Genomic DNA, 12,691 nt, shown 5'->3' on the forward strand with positions numbered 1-12,691 from the left:
GAAACCAATTCCCACAAGTTTTGTTCAGCATCCCCTTTTGTCCAACTGCAGGGAGAGAATAAACAATAGATCCCCATTTCCTTTCTGCCACTCGTTCACTCGTTATTATTATTTTTTTTCTCCAGCTAGTAGAGTTCTAACTCAGTTATCATTACATGGGAGCCAATCCACGTCTGGCTGTCTTTACTACACATTCTGAACCTTTTTCAATTCCTAGAGGTTTTTTTCTCAAACTTACCATGGTGGAGTCACTGGAACATCTAACAAGGGTATTTTGCTCCATTACCTTAATGAAACATTGTGCAGAATGAAACAAAAAAAAATTACACAGAATCAGATGATAGATCCTTGTGGATTCCCATACACTTCCTTGCATATGGAAGTTAGTCATTAATAACAACTTGTTGGGGTATGATTATCCCACCTTTTAATATAATTTATGTTAGGTCATTGCATTTTCACGTAACACATACCTCCTTTGTTTGTCAAGATGACATTAAATAACACCTGAAGCATTATTACGGGCGAAATGCTTAACTTTTAATGCTTCTGCACATTTGATAACCGGTATTGTAATGCCAAAAATAAAGTACAGGGATGAAGTGCCACTGCCTGTTACTGACGGGACTCATGCTGCAGGGGTGTTTCCCTGTGGAGGCTCCGGTGCCCACAAGCAGTTTGTTCTGGCACTTCTGCAGGGACCGAAGTTACACGGACTTGTTTTCCCCGCTGTTTATCTGTCGTCGCAGCTGGCGGCGACAACTGAAATTAAAAAGGAAGACACAGTAACTTATGCACGCTTGTTTATTGCTTCTTATGTCTTGGTCTGCATTAATGACAGCATTAAATACCGGTTTTTAAAGTCGCAGCTCCTAGATCTCCCTTTCCCCCTGTTTACTTCAGGAGGGATAACGAATCCAACCCCACCGCCACCCTCCCCTCAGCGCCCCCCATCCCCGCGGCCCTCCCCGCGCCGCCATTTCCCTGCGTGCCCCGGCCCGCATGCGCAGAGGGTCGGGGGCCGGCAGCGGCCCGGGCAGCCTGGGCGCCGGCACCGGCACCGCCGCCATGGGCTGAGGGCGGCGGGGCGGCGGCGGGGGGCTGTCGGCGGCGGCTCCGAGGATGGAGAGAGCCATGGAGCAGCTCAACCGCCTCACCAGGTCCCTGCGCCGCGCCCGCACCGTGGAGCTGCCGGACGGTAGGAGGAGGAAGGGGAAGGGAGCGGCCGCCTCTCGCTGCCCGCAGCCCGGGCACCGGAGCCTGGAGCCCGGCTGCTGTGGCGGGGGGCTGCTGGGCGCCCCGTGGGGCTGAGCCCGGAGACGTGACTCGGGAGAACGGGAGCCGGCTCCCTCCGGGGAGTTCTCGTTCTGAACTAACAGGGGCCATTTCCCCATTTCCCCTTCCTCTCCCCATCCCCACTGCCCGCCGAGGCCAGCGGTGCCCCGCTTTGCCATGGGTCCCGGGCAGCCGATGCTCTGTGGCACCGGGCCTCTGCTTTCAGCCGGGATTTAGGTCCTGGGTTAGGTGCTGGCTCGCTGGCGATGACAGATCTCTTCTTTGTCTGACGCTGAGTTTCGTCTGAAAGGGTGCCCCAAGTCGCTGCCACCAGTAACAGCCTCCCTGTGGTGGCTCCAAACTTGTCATGCGGCCCCGTACCAGGGTGGACTTGGAAAAACAGCTGCAGGCTCTTGGGACAAATAGTTCAGTCTTCCAGCTGCGCCCGGCTGTAGGCTACCCCTGTGAAAGCTTTTGGAAGTGCAGAGCTTCTGTTCTCGTGAGTCATGTCCTGACACTGTACTTCCTTCAGGGACTTGTTTCTGCAGATGAGCCTGCCAGCTTTTGTTTCCAGCGTTGGACGGGAAGGAATAATTCACTCTTTTCTCCATGCTTTCTGTGTTGGGACTTCCTGGCCTGGCTGCTGTGCCCTGCCCTCGTCCCCTTGATGCCCGCTGTGCGGTTACTCATGCATAACCCAGAATGACAGGCACTTTTTGGATGGATTTTGCCACTTCTCATAAACCCTTGAATAGCAGCAGTGAGAATTCTTAATATAAGTTCAGATTTCCAGGGATAACATAGAAGCACCAGCTCAACTAATTGATGATGGCAATACAAATAATGCTTAAAACAACTTAAGCCAGTTGGAACTGCTTTAAATTTACTCCTGTACTAGTGCAGGCAAATTTCATGCTGAATTTGGGTTTGGAAGTTTTCTTCCTGTTTTGGGCGTTACTATCTTACTCTTCAGAGGTAATTACGTCGGCCACAGTGTAAGTGCAAACCCTGTGACCTTCAAAACAGATAATTCTCTTGTCTTGTAGGGCTGAAGTTCCTTCTGCACTACTTATTCTCTAGGAACTACATGAAACAAACCATGGCTGGACCAAAATAAGGAGATAGATGGATTTCAGGCACTAAAGGTCCAAATTACGTTCCAAGTAAACCTCTGTTCAGTGCTATCAGGCTCTGAGTACTCCTTATTAGATCTCTTCTCTTTTCACTTGGCTGTTCCCTGGGTTCGTGCAGGCCTGCCCAAACAGTTCTTGAAAAACAACTCTTGTGAAAGTGGGTTTGGGATGTAGTGTTTTGCTCCAAATGTGTACTGACGTGATCTGCTTAGTAAATGTCACTCCTGGTCTGTTACGGCATGCGGTTTGGTGGCTTCCTGTGTGCCATGTCTGGACTCTTCAATTATGATTTTTTGAATAACTTTAATTGGAAGGATGAGAATGTAACTTCTGCTCTCCATCCTTAAGCTAAGTAGTGCTCTCTTAGGAAATGAAGAGGTATCTTTGAACTTGCTTGCGCTGAAGGTGCTAAATCCAGTTATTTAGCTTCCTTTGCATGTTCTCTAGCCATTAGGAAGTTTGTTATATGGATGATGCAGACACTTCTTTGAGATTGTGATCTCTGCCAAATTCAAGCCACTGCCTGTTATGAAATAATATGTGCATCTTGGCAGGGCAGGATTCTGGATGATGAAATTTCAAGTGATTTTTTTTTTCTTCAGTGAAGCATCTCCAGAGTCAGATGCCAGTGAATACACTGAGCTAACCTTGCCAATGTGACATAGCATTTGTTTTTTCATCATTCTCCTGAAGTATACTTAAGCAGACGTTCTCTAGGCACTCAAGAGCTCGACAGAGATTTCTGGACAGAGATTTCTCAGTGCCTGAAACCTAGGCCTTGCCACCTGAAGTTGCAAGTCTTAGGCTCTTAGGTATTCATGACTTGAGATGCAAACAACCTAAAAAAGGAACTCTCTAAGTTCATGAGGCATATAGTGCTTTTTCTCTCCCTTGTGACTCAAAGTAAAGTACATCACACTAGAAGTTTTGCTTATGAATAGGGATAATATTTACCAAAAATAAACACACAAGCTCCTTAGTCCCCAAACCCTTTTAATTAGCTCTGTACAAAATTGTACAGAATGTACACTTTATGAAGTGGTAATACTGACAGAGACAGTATCATTCTATTTCTAGTATCATTCAGTATCGTTCATTTCAGTCTATTTCTGTCACTGATCTGCATGATTGTGTCCTGGCCTTTTTTCATTGCGTTCAAACATGGAATATGAAACAGATTACAAGTGTAATACAAATATATTTTATTCAGGTATTCAAGCTGAGAGACAAAAAATATGAATGGTTATGGACTAACCTAGATTAAAGAAATTACTTTTCCACAGTCATTATTCCTGTGAGTTTTTTAGTCACCTTGGGACACAGGAAATTTCCTTCTTTTAAAAATAAATGTGTTCTATTTTGGTTAATGCACATTCCTTAAATACTTTAACTTAATAAACAGAATTAACAATTAAAAGAATTGATGGAAAGCATTCTGTATTGAAAATTCTGTAATTATTACTTTGTAAAAGAGAGAAGCATGTTAAAATTTCATGTATTACAGTCATGTTCGTTACCTCTTCTAAGTATGGAGTATTTTTCTGTATAACGTAACTTTTGGTAGCTTTAACCTATGTAATAAGAATGAGTTATTGAACAATGGATGCTTTAAAAAGTGCATTATTGTTGCTAGATGAACTTATTTTGCATTAAAGATTCCTTTATGTTAACGGAGTAATTTAATTTCTTTACAGATAATGAAACTGCTGTCTATACGCTAATGCCAATGGTGATGGCTGACCAGCACAGGTGAGAACTCATTTACATTTCCTAGTTTTTTGTTTTAAGGTCATGGAAAACAGCGTGTTTGCTGCAGCTATTAGAGCACTCTCTCAGGTTTTCTGCTGCTGAATTGAGATGTCTTCTGTAGCTGACTGCGTGCATCCCAGTGAATCCTTACCTGAGAAGTATGTTTTATTTTATACCTTAGACTGGAACAGGGATTTATTCTATTGATGCATAGAGAGGAATTTGTGCTTGGATAAGAAAAAGATTGTTTTGTAACTAGGTTGTAGCTCCATGTGTGTATTTTTTGATGTAAAAGCTGTTAGTCTCGTGTAGACAATGAGGTTGATACACGATACATCTGGGATTCCTCAGATGAGCAGGTGTTTCTCTTACTCAGTTGTCCTCAGTGTGTTTGGAACTTGGGTGCTGTGCAGTGCCAGCGAAGTGGTGCTACCACTGGTTGTAGGCAAGCAGGTAGTGTGCCTCCTGCTGAAAATGTAAATTGCTTATCTAATCAGGATAAACATTTGTTCTACATGATATCGTGTGCGTAGGTTTTAAATTATGTGATCAGCTCATTGCTGGAGGTTGGAATGACTGGTTCACTTGTAGTCTGACTTATTTTGAGATATTTTATCTTAACTAATTATTAGGGCTTGAAGGGTTTTATTTGAATTTCTTATCCTATTACCATATCATGAGTCTTCCTACATGATCACAGTGATCTCGTGTACAAGTCTTCCTTCTGAACTTTATGTTTAGGAAATCTGCTAGATATCTGGGTAGGATGCCTGTGTTGATTTAAGAAGGAAGATGTGGGTTCGTAGATTTTCAAACCAAAGCTAGCGTTAGTTTGTTTTGTGTCTGCAAAGACATGATTTGGCCATCCAGTGTAATGGTAAGTAGTTTACATGTGAAGCTTTTGCCCAGTGTCACAGTTCATTTGTTTATGTACAAGTCAGAAGTGGAAGAGTAAAAGTGTTAACGTGCAGATGCTTACAAAGCTTTTGGAACTCTTCTTCAGAAATCGGTTGAAAGAGAAACAAATTGTGATCACGTAAGAAGTAGAGTGCTTGTGTACAAGTTGCAGTAAATACTTTGGATGTTGTGAGCTATTTTTTTATTAACGTTTTGTATCTCTTTTTGAAGGTCTGTCTCAGAGCTGCTATCAAATTCAAAATTTGATGTGAATTATGCATTTGGACGTGTGAAGAGAAGTTTGCTTCATATTGCAGCAAAGTAAGACTTATTAGAGTCCAGACCAGAAGTTAACAATGAAAGTAATACCACAAATCTAAGGCACCAATGTAAGCTGGAAAACTCTGTAGTATCAGTTAACATTTGTTTTCACACTACTTTTGATTTTTTTTTGGTTCTTTTTACCAAGAAAAGTCTCTCTATTGAGAGGGCAGGTGTTACACATGACATCAAATGGCTTTCCAAATTCTAGTGAATTCTAGCACCTTGGTGGATACTTTTTTCCTTTCTCACTGGGAAGCAGCCATTCCAAATTTATTCATGTGACTGTAACAGAAGGGGAGATAAATTGGTCATTCTCTTCTAATGTATTTTTAAATAATATTTATCTGAGATAAAGGACTTGCATGCAAGTTTCAAATGTGTGACCTGGATTTATTATTTATGTAGCTCTTCTATGTGATAAATATTAATCACCAAGAAACAATTGGATTAACATCCTTAACAGAAATGAACCAAATAGTTTCCTGAAAGGCCATTGCAAAAACTAAACTTTAATGAAAAAATGCATTGTACTTGGGTCCTGCTTTAAATGTTCAAAAAAAAAAAGGTAGTGGTATTGCATATAAATAGCAGGCATTTGGGCACAATAAAGTTAGAAGTTCTGGCTTTCTAAGCAGACTGTTTAAGAACTATTTTTCCCAAGCTTTCCATCTCTGACATGCTTGTTTTATAAAATTTACTGAAAGAAGCGCTTAAAATACGCAAGCAAATTTTTGCATGTGTCTTAAAAGTTTCTTTGAAATGTTAGATCTGTTGATCACAAAACCCAACAAATTATGTTATGCTGTTTGTGGATTCTCCTTTATCTTGCCTGTCTATTGGATCATTCAGAGATCATCAAGATGCCATTTTTGCAACTTATTGTACTGTTAGGCTGCAGTTTCTTTGTGTTGGTGTTTAGTGGTTCTGTCATTTAGGAGACCAGTAACAGTAGATGAACTGGTCAGGGCAAATACAAAAATATTATACATTTATCCTCCTACTCAGCTCTTCTTGTTCAGAAGTGAAATAAATGTATATTCCAAATTTTCTATATTCTTAGTGACATCGATTGTCCGGAGGAGCTGTCCTGTTACGAAAAGTAAAAAAGAGTTACAGATTCAAATTGAATAGCAAAGAAATACGTGCATGAGTTTTAGATTTTTTTCTCATATTTAAACTTTTTTTTGATATTTAAACTTCCAATTGCAACTTTCAGATGCTGAAGTGTAAGAAAAAAATGATATTGGAATTAGTATTTAATGGCAAGTTCAGTCCTGTGAATAGATGAAAGATGAAGGAGACGTGAGGAAATTGCAAACAAAACATTGAAGGGATAAAGCACATTTTCACTTACATTTTAAATAACTGATAGTCTTAAAGATTGACTGTTGGATTTTAAAGTCACTAAAGGCTATCATGAATTCATTTATACAAGTTACGATCAGTCAGTTCTCACTGTATTTAAGGATCTTTCCTTTAGCTTTGTGTAACTTGAAGTATGAAGGTGTAAAAACCGTTTAGTGTTAAGAGTTTTAGCTGATTACAATCTGCACATAGTGCTACTGTTTTTATATTGATATAAATTTGGTTTGTAAATATCCTTGTTATCTTGTTCTTAGCTGTGGGTCAGTTGAATGCCTTGTTCTACTATTAAAAAAAGGAGCGAATCCAAACTATCAGGACATTTCAGGATGCACACCTCTGCATTTAGCAGCAAGGAATGGGTAAGAAAATCTTGAAAACTTAAATAGGTGTTGTACATAATGCACTTGAGCTGCCATGTTCTGTAATATTTTTGCATGGTTCAATAAAACACTTTGGCTTTCACCCTTGAAAATAGGGATGGCAAACAGGGAACTCAAAGGTTAAAATCCTTACTTTAATATTCAAGAAACTGTCAGAAGTGCCAGTTTCAGTGTCAGGCATTTTACTGCTTTCTTTTAAGCAGGTTCTTAGTTACTTAACATCTCTATGATCATTACAACAGTAGTCAAATTGAGTGCATTTATGGTCCTCTTAGCTAAGTAAGGAAAGATTTCAAAGATGATACTGTAAGGGGTTTGAAGGGTTCAGAGATTCCAAGTTTTTGCTCAGTTAATGTCTTCAAGGAAGGTTTTACTGCAAGGCAAGGAATACAAAGTTTGCACAAACAATATTAAGCAGGGTGAAGTAAGCAAACACTTTTTTGTATTTGGTTATGAGCTTCAGTTACACTGCTGTGTCTAAAAAAAAAAAGAGTTTTAGAGTAAAAATGATTTACTTTCTCTTTTGTAATTGTTGTGCCTTTGTTCCAAGTTGTAAAGGCTCCTATGAGACATCACCAGTGTTACAGGAAAATAACACTTCTCATGAATCAGGGTAGTATGTGCAAGTTGTTAGTGTATATGACAAGCAGTCGACCTGATCACTGGCAAAGGAATGGAATACAATTTAAACATGAAGCCCAGTACAAAAGAATTAGAGGTGCAGGAAAACATCATTACAGAAGTTGGTGGTGGAAGGTGGTCTTCAATATTATCTTCAGTACAGCAGATAGTTCTAGGACTTGATTTATGTTCCTTTTGAAAATAATATTTAGCAACTTAGGATCTATAGTGGCATGTACAGTTCAGCACTCTTACAGCACCCACCATCTGTTTTCTTCCTTTGTAAGTTATTTGTGATTTGGAGTGTTACCTATACCTTTATCTCACATCTAGGATACTTCTCACTTGCAAAGCTTTCCACAAATAGTCCTATTACGTTGCTATTTCTCGGATGACTTGGTGAATGTAGGCAAAATAGAACAGAGGTGGAAGAATAAGTATTCAGCCTTTCTCAAAATTTTAGTTGCATACATAATTTAAGGGAAAAAAAGTCACTGAGAGATTCTTACTGTTGACAAATGGTAGCACAGAAACTGTAAACTCCTTCTAGAAGTATACTGAATTTGACATAGTCTAGCTTGAGTCCCTTAGCTCATATTTAGAGTATACCTCTGCTGCAAACCAATGTAGGAATAAAGTATCATAGTTTGAGCAGTTTGTCAGCTGAAGCAGCTACTGATATTGTTTGGTATAGGTTAATTGTATAAGAGATCACATATGAAAAGAGACAATGTTTAATAAAATGCTTTTCAGGGGAGGTAATCCACTGTTTACTGTGGAAAGTGTTTTTAATGGCATTAGAACACTTAGTGATGTTGGAATGTGCCTTAACTGTTATCTCTAATTGCTTTTTGTGAAAAATGTCAACTTCTTGTTTTGCCTTATTAAAGATTCTTTTCTCATTTCTTGTGAGAAAATAACATTAGCCTGAATAAACTGTCTCCCCATTGTGTAATTGTTTTGTGTAATTTTGAAAGTAAAGTTTTGCAGTGCTGGAAGTGAACCAGGTTCTCTCAGGTTCATCTCTCCAATCTTTAGAAAAATTTCTTAAAGTGTATTTTTGGTAACACGTGAAATTCCCTTGCAGTAAAACTTGTCAAAATTACTAAGCCTTTTTTTTTTTTTTTTTTTTAAATCTTTTAATATAATTCTCAGCCTATAGTATGTGGAAGCACACATGGTAATAGTTTTCTTTTTTCTGTTTTTAGAGTACCTGTATGTTAGGAGTAATGGAATTGTATTATAGCTGGTACTGCAGGTGAGGGGGAGGTAGTGTTTAGTACACAGGAGGAGTATCTGTAGGAGAAAGTAGGAAATGGCCAAGGGGCACATAATGAAATGCAGAAATAGACACAGGAGACAGTTATGTGGAAGAGAAACATGAGAAAACTGTGAGAGGTACTAAATAAAAAGGAGTGAGAATACGCTATTAAGGGTTAAACTCTTAGAACATTAGAGAGCAGTAAAAGACCAACAAAACATGACATAGGAAAAACACTCCTCCTTTCATTAAGGCAGTTTGTGTACTTGCCAAAGATTTACATAGTGTTACAATGAGCATCTCATTAAATAATAATTTAGTGGTATACTGTAAACGTGTTCACTGAAGTGTACAGATGATGATGAACTTTATGGATTTCCATTAGCTGAACTCCAGTGTCTTGTCTCGAGAGTGTGGTTCATACTGAACTGAAGCTCTTAGAGTGGTAGTTGAGTACTTCTACACTTTTGACAAAAACATTAAGCTGCACAGTTTTTTGTCCCTTGCTGTCATATGTTACACTTCTTGTGTGAATCTCTAGTGCTATTGATAATCACTTCTCCCTTTCAGATGTTCAGTACCATAGTCTTTATAAAGTAAAACTACCTGCTGTGGCTTTTACAGTGATGAATTAGATTGAGTGAGTGGACCTTAGGAAGAATTTGGTCTCTAAATGATTTTGCGTGGCTCAATTGTAATGTTTTATTTTGTTTATAGCCAGAAGAAATGTATGAGCAAGCTGCTGGAATACAGTGCAGATGTCAACATTTGTAATAATGAAGGCTTGACTGCAGTAAGTACTATTAGTTCTCACGGTGATCTTGAAATGAACACAGAAATTGAAGATTGTGATTTCTTAGGCTTTAGCCATCTTACATGTAACTAAATAAAGCTGCTGTGTCCAGTTCTCCTAAGAATCAAAAGGTGATCAAAGTATTTAAGTGTATGATATACAAAGCTTCTATTTGTGAATATCTTGACAATAATGCAGTCCATTTTAAAATCTTATTTTTGAAATACTTGCATCGGTGCTTAAGGAAATGTATCATTTTGACCTTAGATTCACTGGTTGGCTGTCAATGGACGAACAGAATTGCTTCATGATCTTGTGCAGCATGTCAGTAATGTAGATGTTGAAGATGCGATGGGACAGACAGCCCTTCACGTAGCTTGTCAAAACGGACACAAGACAGTAAGTTTCTAAAGTTTATTAACTCATTAAAGGCATAAAGAATAGGAAAGTGCTTCAGTGTTTTTTTTTTTTTTTTTTTTTTTAACTTCAAGGTAGTCATGCATATGGTGATGGTTAGAAATGTGAAGAATTCTGTTGTTTCTCTTAGTATTGACTGTGTACCCATCTATGGGAATAACTCATTCTTACAGTGGTGATTGTTGTTACTGTTCATGAGAGTTTAAGTAACTTGCTATCCATAGCTAAGGTGTTCTGTAGTAGTATTATTACCTTGTTGACTGCAGTTTTTGATACAATGTTAAAAACTTCAAAATTTTTCTTGTCCTTTGTAATGATTCAGAATTGTACTAGCTATTCTGAGCTTTTCAACTGAAAAAAAAACACACTTTTTTTTTTTCTCCGAATAAGAAATTCACAGAGTTGAATCTATTTAAAATGAGAAGTAAACAAGTTCACATATATCCACATAGATCAATAAATGAAATCTAAGTGTTAGTCCTGGCCTTGCTTTAGGGCTGAGTATGTATCCTTAGACTAAAGGTCTGGATGCTGTACTTGAACTGTGTTACAGCCGTGTAGAGTCTTGATCTTGAAGTATTGTCTCTGGAACTACTTACAGTTTGCAAAATTGTCTTTACTCAGCTCATTTCTGTTGCAGATCTTGACTTTGGAAGACCAAATTTTGAGAAACTGATATCTGTAGACGTGAACAGAATACAGCAAAAGTTGTTTGATAGTCTACTCAATATTTTCATATTTTAGATACTTCCTTTTTACTTCTGTGTGTTTAAAACTTAAGGTTGTGATAAACCTGTTCATGTCTGTCATTATCTTGAGGTTTACTTCTGTTCAAAAAGTATTTTTTTTTTTTTTTGTTTTGTTTTGAAGTGCTGGTAGTTCCAGGGGTCTTTGGGATTAGCTGGTATACATTACTGGAAATTAAATACTTCAATGTAATGAGACATGCGTGATGCTAACTAGTTGCAAGCCATTAGACTTTGTAATGCTGGTATTTTCTTCTGTTACAGACAGTGCAGTGTTTGCTGGACAGCGGTGCAGATATAAACAGGCCCAATGTGTCAGGGGCAACTCCACTCTATTTTGCTTGCAGGTATGTATTCTTAACATCTGAATACTATGCTAGAAGTGAAATTGTGTTGTGTGTGTTTTTTTTTCCCTGCAAAAACAGTGAAGGCACAGAAATTAGGAAACATAAAAGCTGGTTTGTATTTAATCTTGACTTGTGTTTGAATGGGGTTTGGAGCTATATCTAAGTGCTTATCTTAGTACTGCAGGCTTATCTACCTCTTTCTAACAGACTTCTTCAACACGTAGCTGTGCATGTTACGGCCCGAGTGATAAATCAATGACTACTGAACTTTTTTTTTTCTGAAAAAAATGAGATCTACCAGCTTAAGTTATTTTAAGTTATTTTAAGTTATTTTTTCTTTTCAACAGCTTTTAAAAATCAGTGTATTTTATGGAAGTAATTTGAGTAGCTTTTTGTACTGGGTCAATATTCGCATGCAGTTCTTGCGGGCGGCTAAGCACTGATAACCTTCCCAGGCCATTCATAGATACCAGTCTGCTAGGCAGATAGATTACTCTAGAGACATTTTAAAGATGTCATCTAAATTATATTTTTTTCTTTTGTGGGAAGACCTCATAGGTTAAGACATAGGAGTAATTAAGCTAATGATAGCTACATTCATCACTTTCCGGAAGTGGAGGTTTTTGTAAGGTGGTTTTGGCTATTTGATAATGTGTATTATGATATTATAGTGTACATGAAATGAGCATATATACCATCAGATTGTAGTGTTGGATTGAAATTATATTGTCGCCTTCATCGATTCTGCTTTGTTCACTGTTCAGTTTTATTTCAAAACTAATCACATATGATAAATGACTTCATGTTCTAATTGGAGCATTTCTGCTATTTGTAAGAATATTTGCAGTTCTGTAATCCCTGTGCTTTGGTTATAGGTTAAATAGTTCACTTATTAAATGTTAATATAAACAAGAGGAGAAATGGATGGACCTGGTGGCCTGCCAAGAGTTACACTGTGGGAGCCTTGGTCTCTGGAGTTAGAGTATGCTGACTCTTGACAGTTGAGAAGGAGGAAAGCGGACAATAAATAGCTGCTAGCTAATTGAACACCTTGGTATTTCCTTCAGGGACTGGTAATGGCACCCACTTTAAAAGAAGCAAGCAACCTTGCTTGGAGCTTTTCCATGAGAAGTGAATACATCACCAGTCCAGTGGTGATATTCTTTTAGAAATGAACAGGAGCAGCTGGAAGGGTGGAGTGGACAGGGCGCATTGTAGAAGTAGACATGCCTCATTGTCAGAAGTGCCAGTTGATGCTGCTGCCACCCAGGAAGAAAGGACCCAGGTAACAGGGTGAGCAGATGGTGACAGCAGTGGTTGGTTAAGTGGTTGGAGAAAGGGTGTTGGTGCTCAGAGTCTGACTCTAACACTTTTTTGAGGCAT

At 38.8% G+C, this 12,691-nt stretch overlaps 1 protein-coding gene across 3 annotated transcripts in view; it reads left to right on the forward strand.

Moving 5' to 3' along the window:
- Positions 1-994: 994 nt before the first annotated feature.
- HACE1 (HECT domain and ankyrin repeat containing E3 ubiquitin protein ligase 1) overlaps positions 995-12,691 on the forward strand; it is a 50,781-nt gene continuing 39,084 nt past the window's right edge. The window contains exons 1-7 of one of the 3 annotated variants that reach the window (XM_035321838.1): positions 995-1,198; positions 4,103-4,157; positions 5,286-5,375; positions 6,998-7,102; positions 9,723-9,798; positions 10,066-10,197; positions 11,226-11,308. In XM_035321838.1, coding sequence (XP_035177729.1) covers positions 1,123-1,198; positions 4,103-4,157; positions 5,286-5,375; positions 6,998-7,102; positions 9,723-9,798; positions 10,066-10,197; positions 11,226-11,308 — 617 coding nt within the window. In that variant the 5' untranslated portion in view covers positions 995-1,122. Of the gene's footprint in view, positions 1,199-4,102; positions 4,158-5,285; positions 5,444-6,997; positions 7,103-9,722; positions 9,799-10,065; positions 10,198-11,225; positions 11,309-12,691 lie in introns of those variants that run through there. The other 2 variants (XM_035321839.1, XM_035321841.1) reach the window with 2 other exon arrangements.

This window comes from Oxyura jamaicensis, chromosome 3, assembly GCF_011077185.1.
Source record: "Oxyura jamaicensis isolate SHBP4307 breed ruddy duck chromosome 3, BPBGC_Ojam_1.0, whole genome shotgun sequence".
In the NCBI taxonomy this organism is placed as follows: Eukaryota; Metazoa; Chordata; class Aves; order Anseriformes; family Anatidae; genus Oxyura; species Oxyura jamaicensis.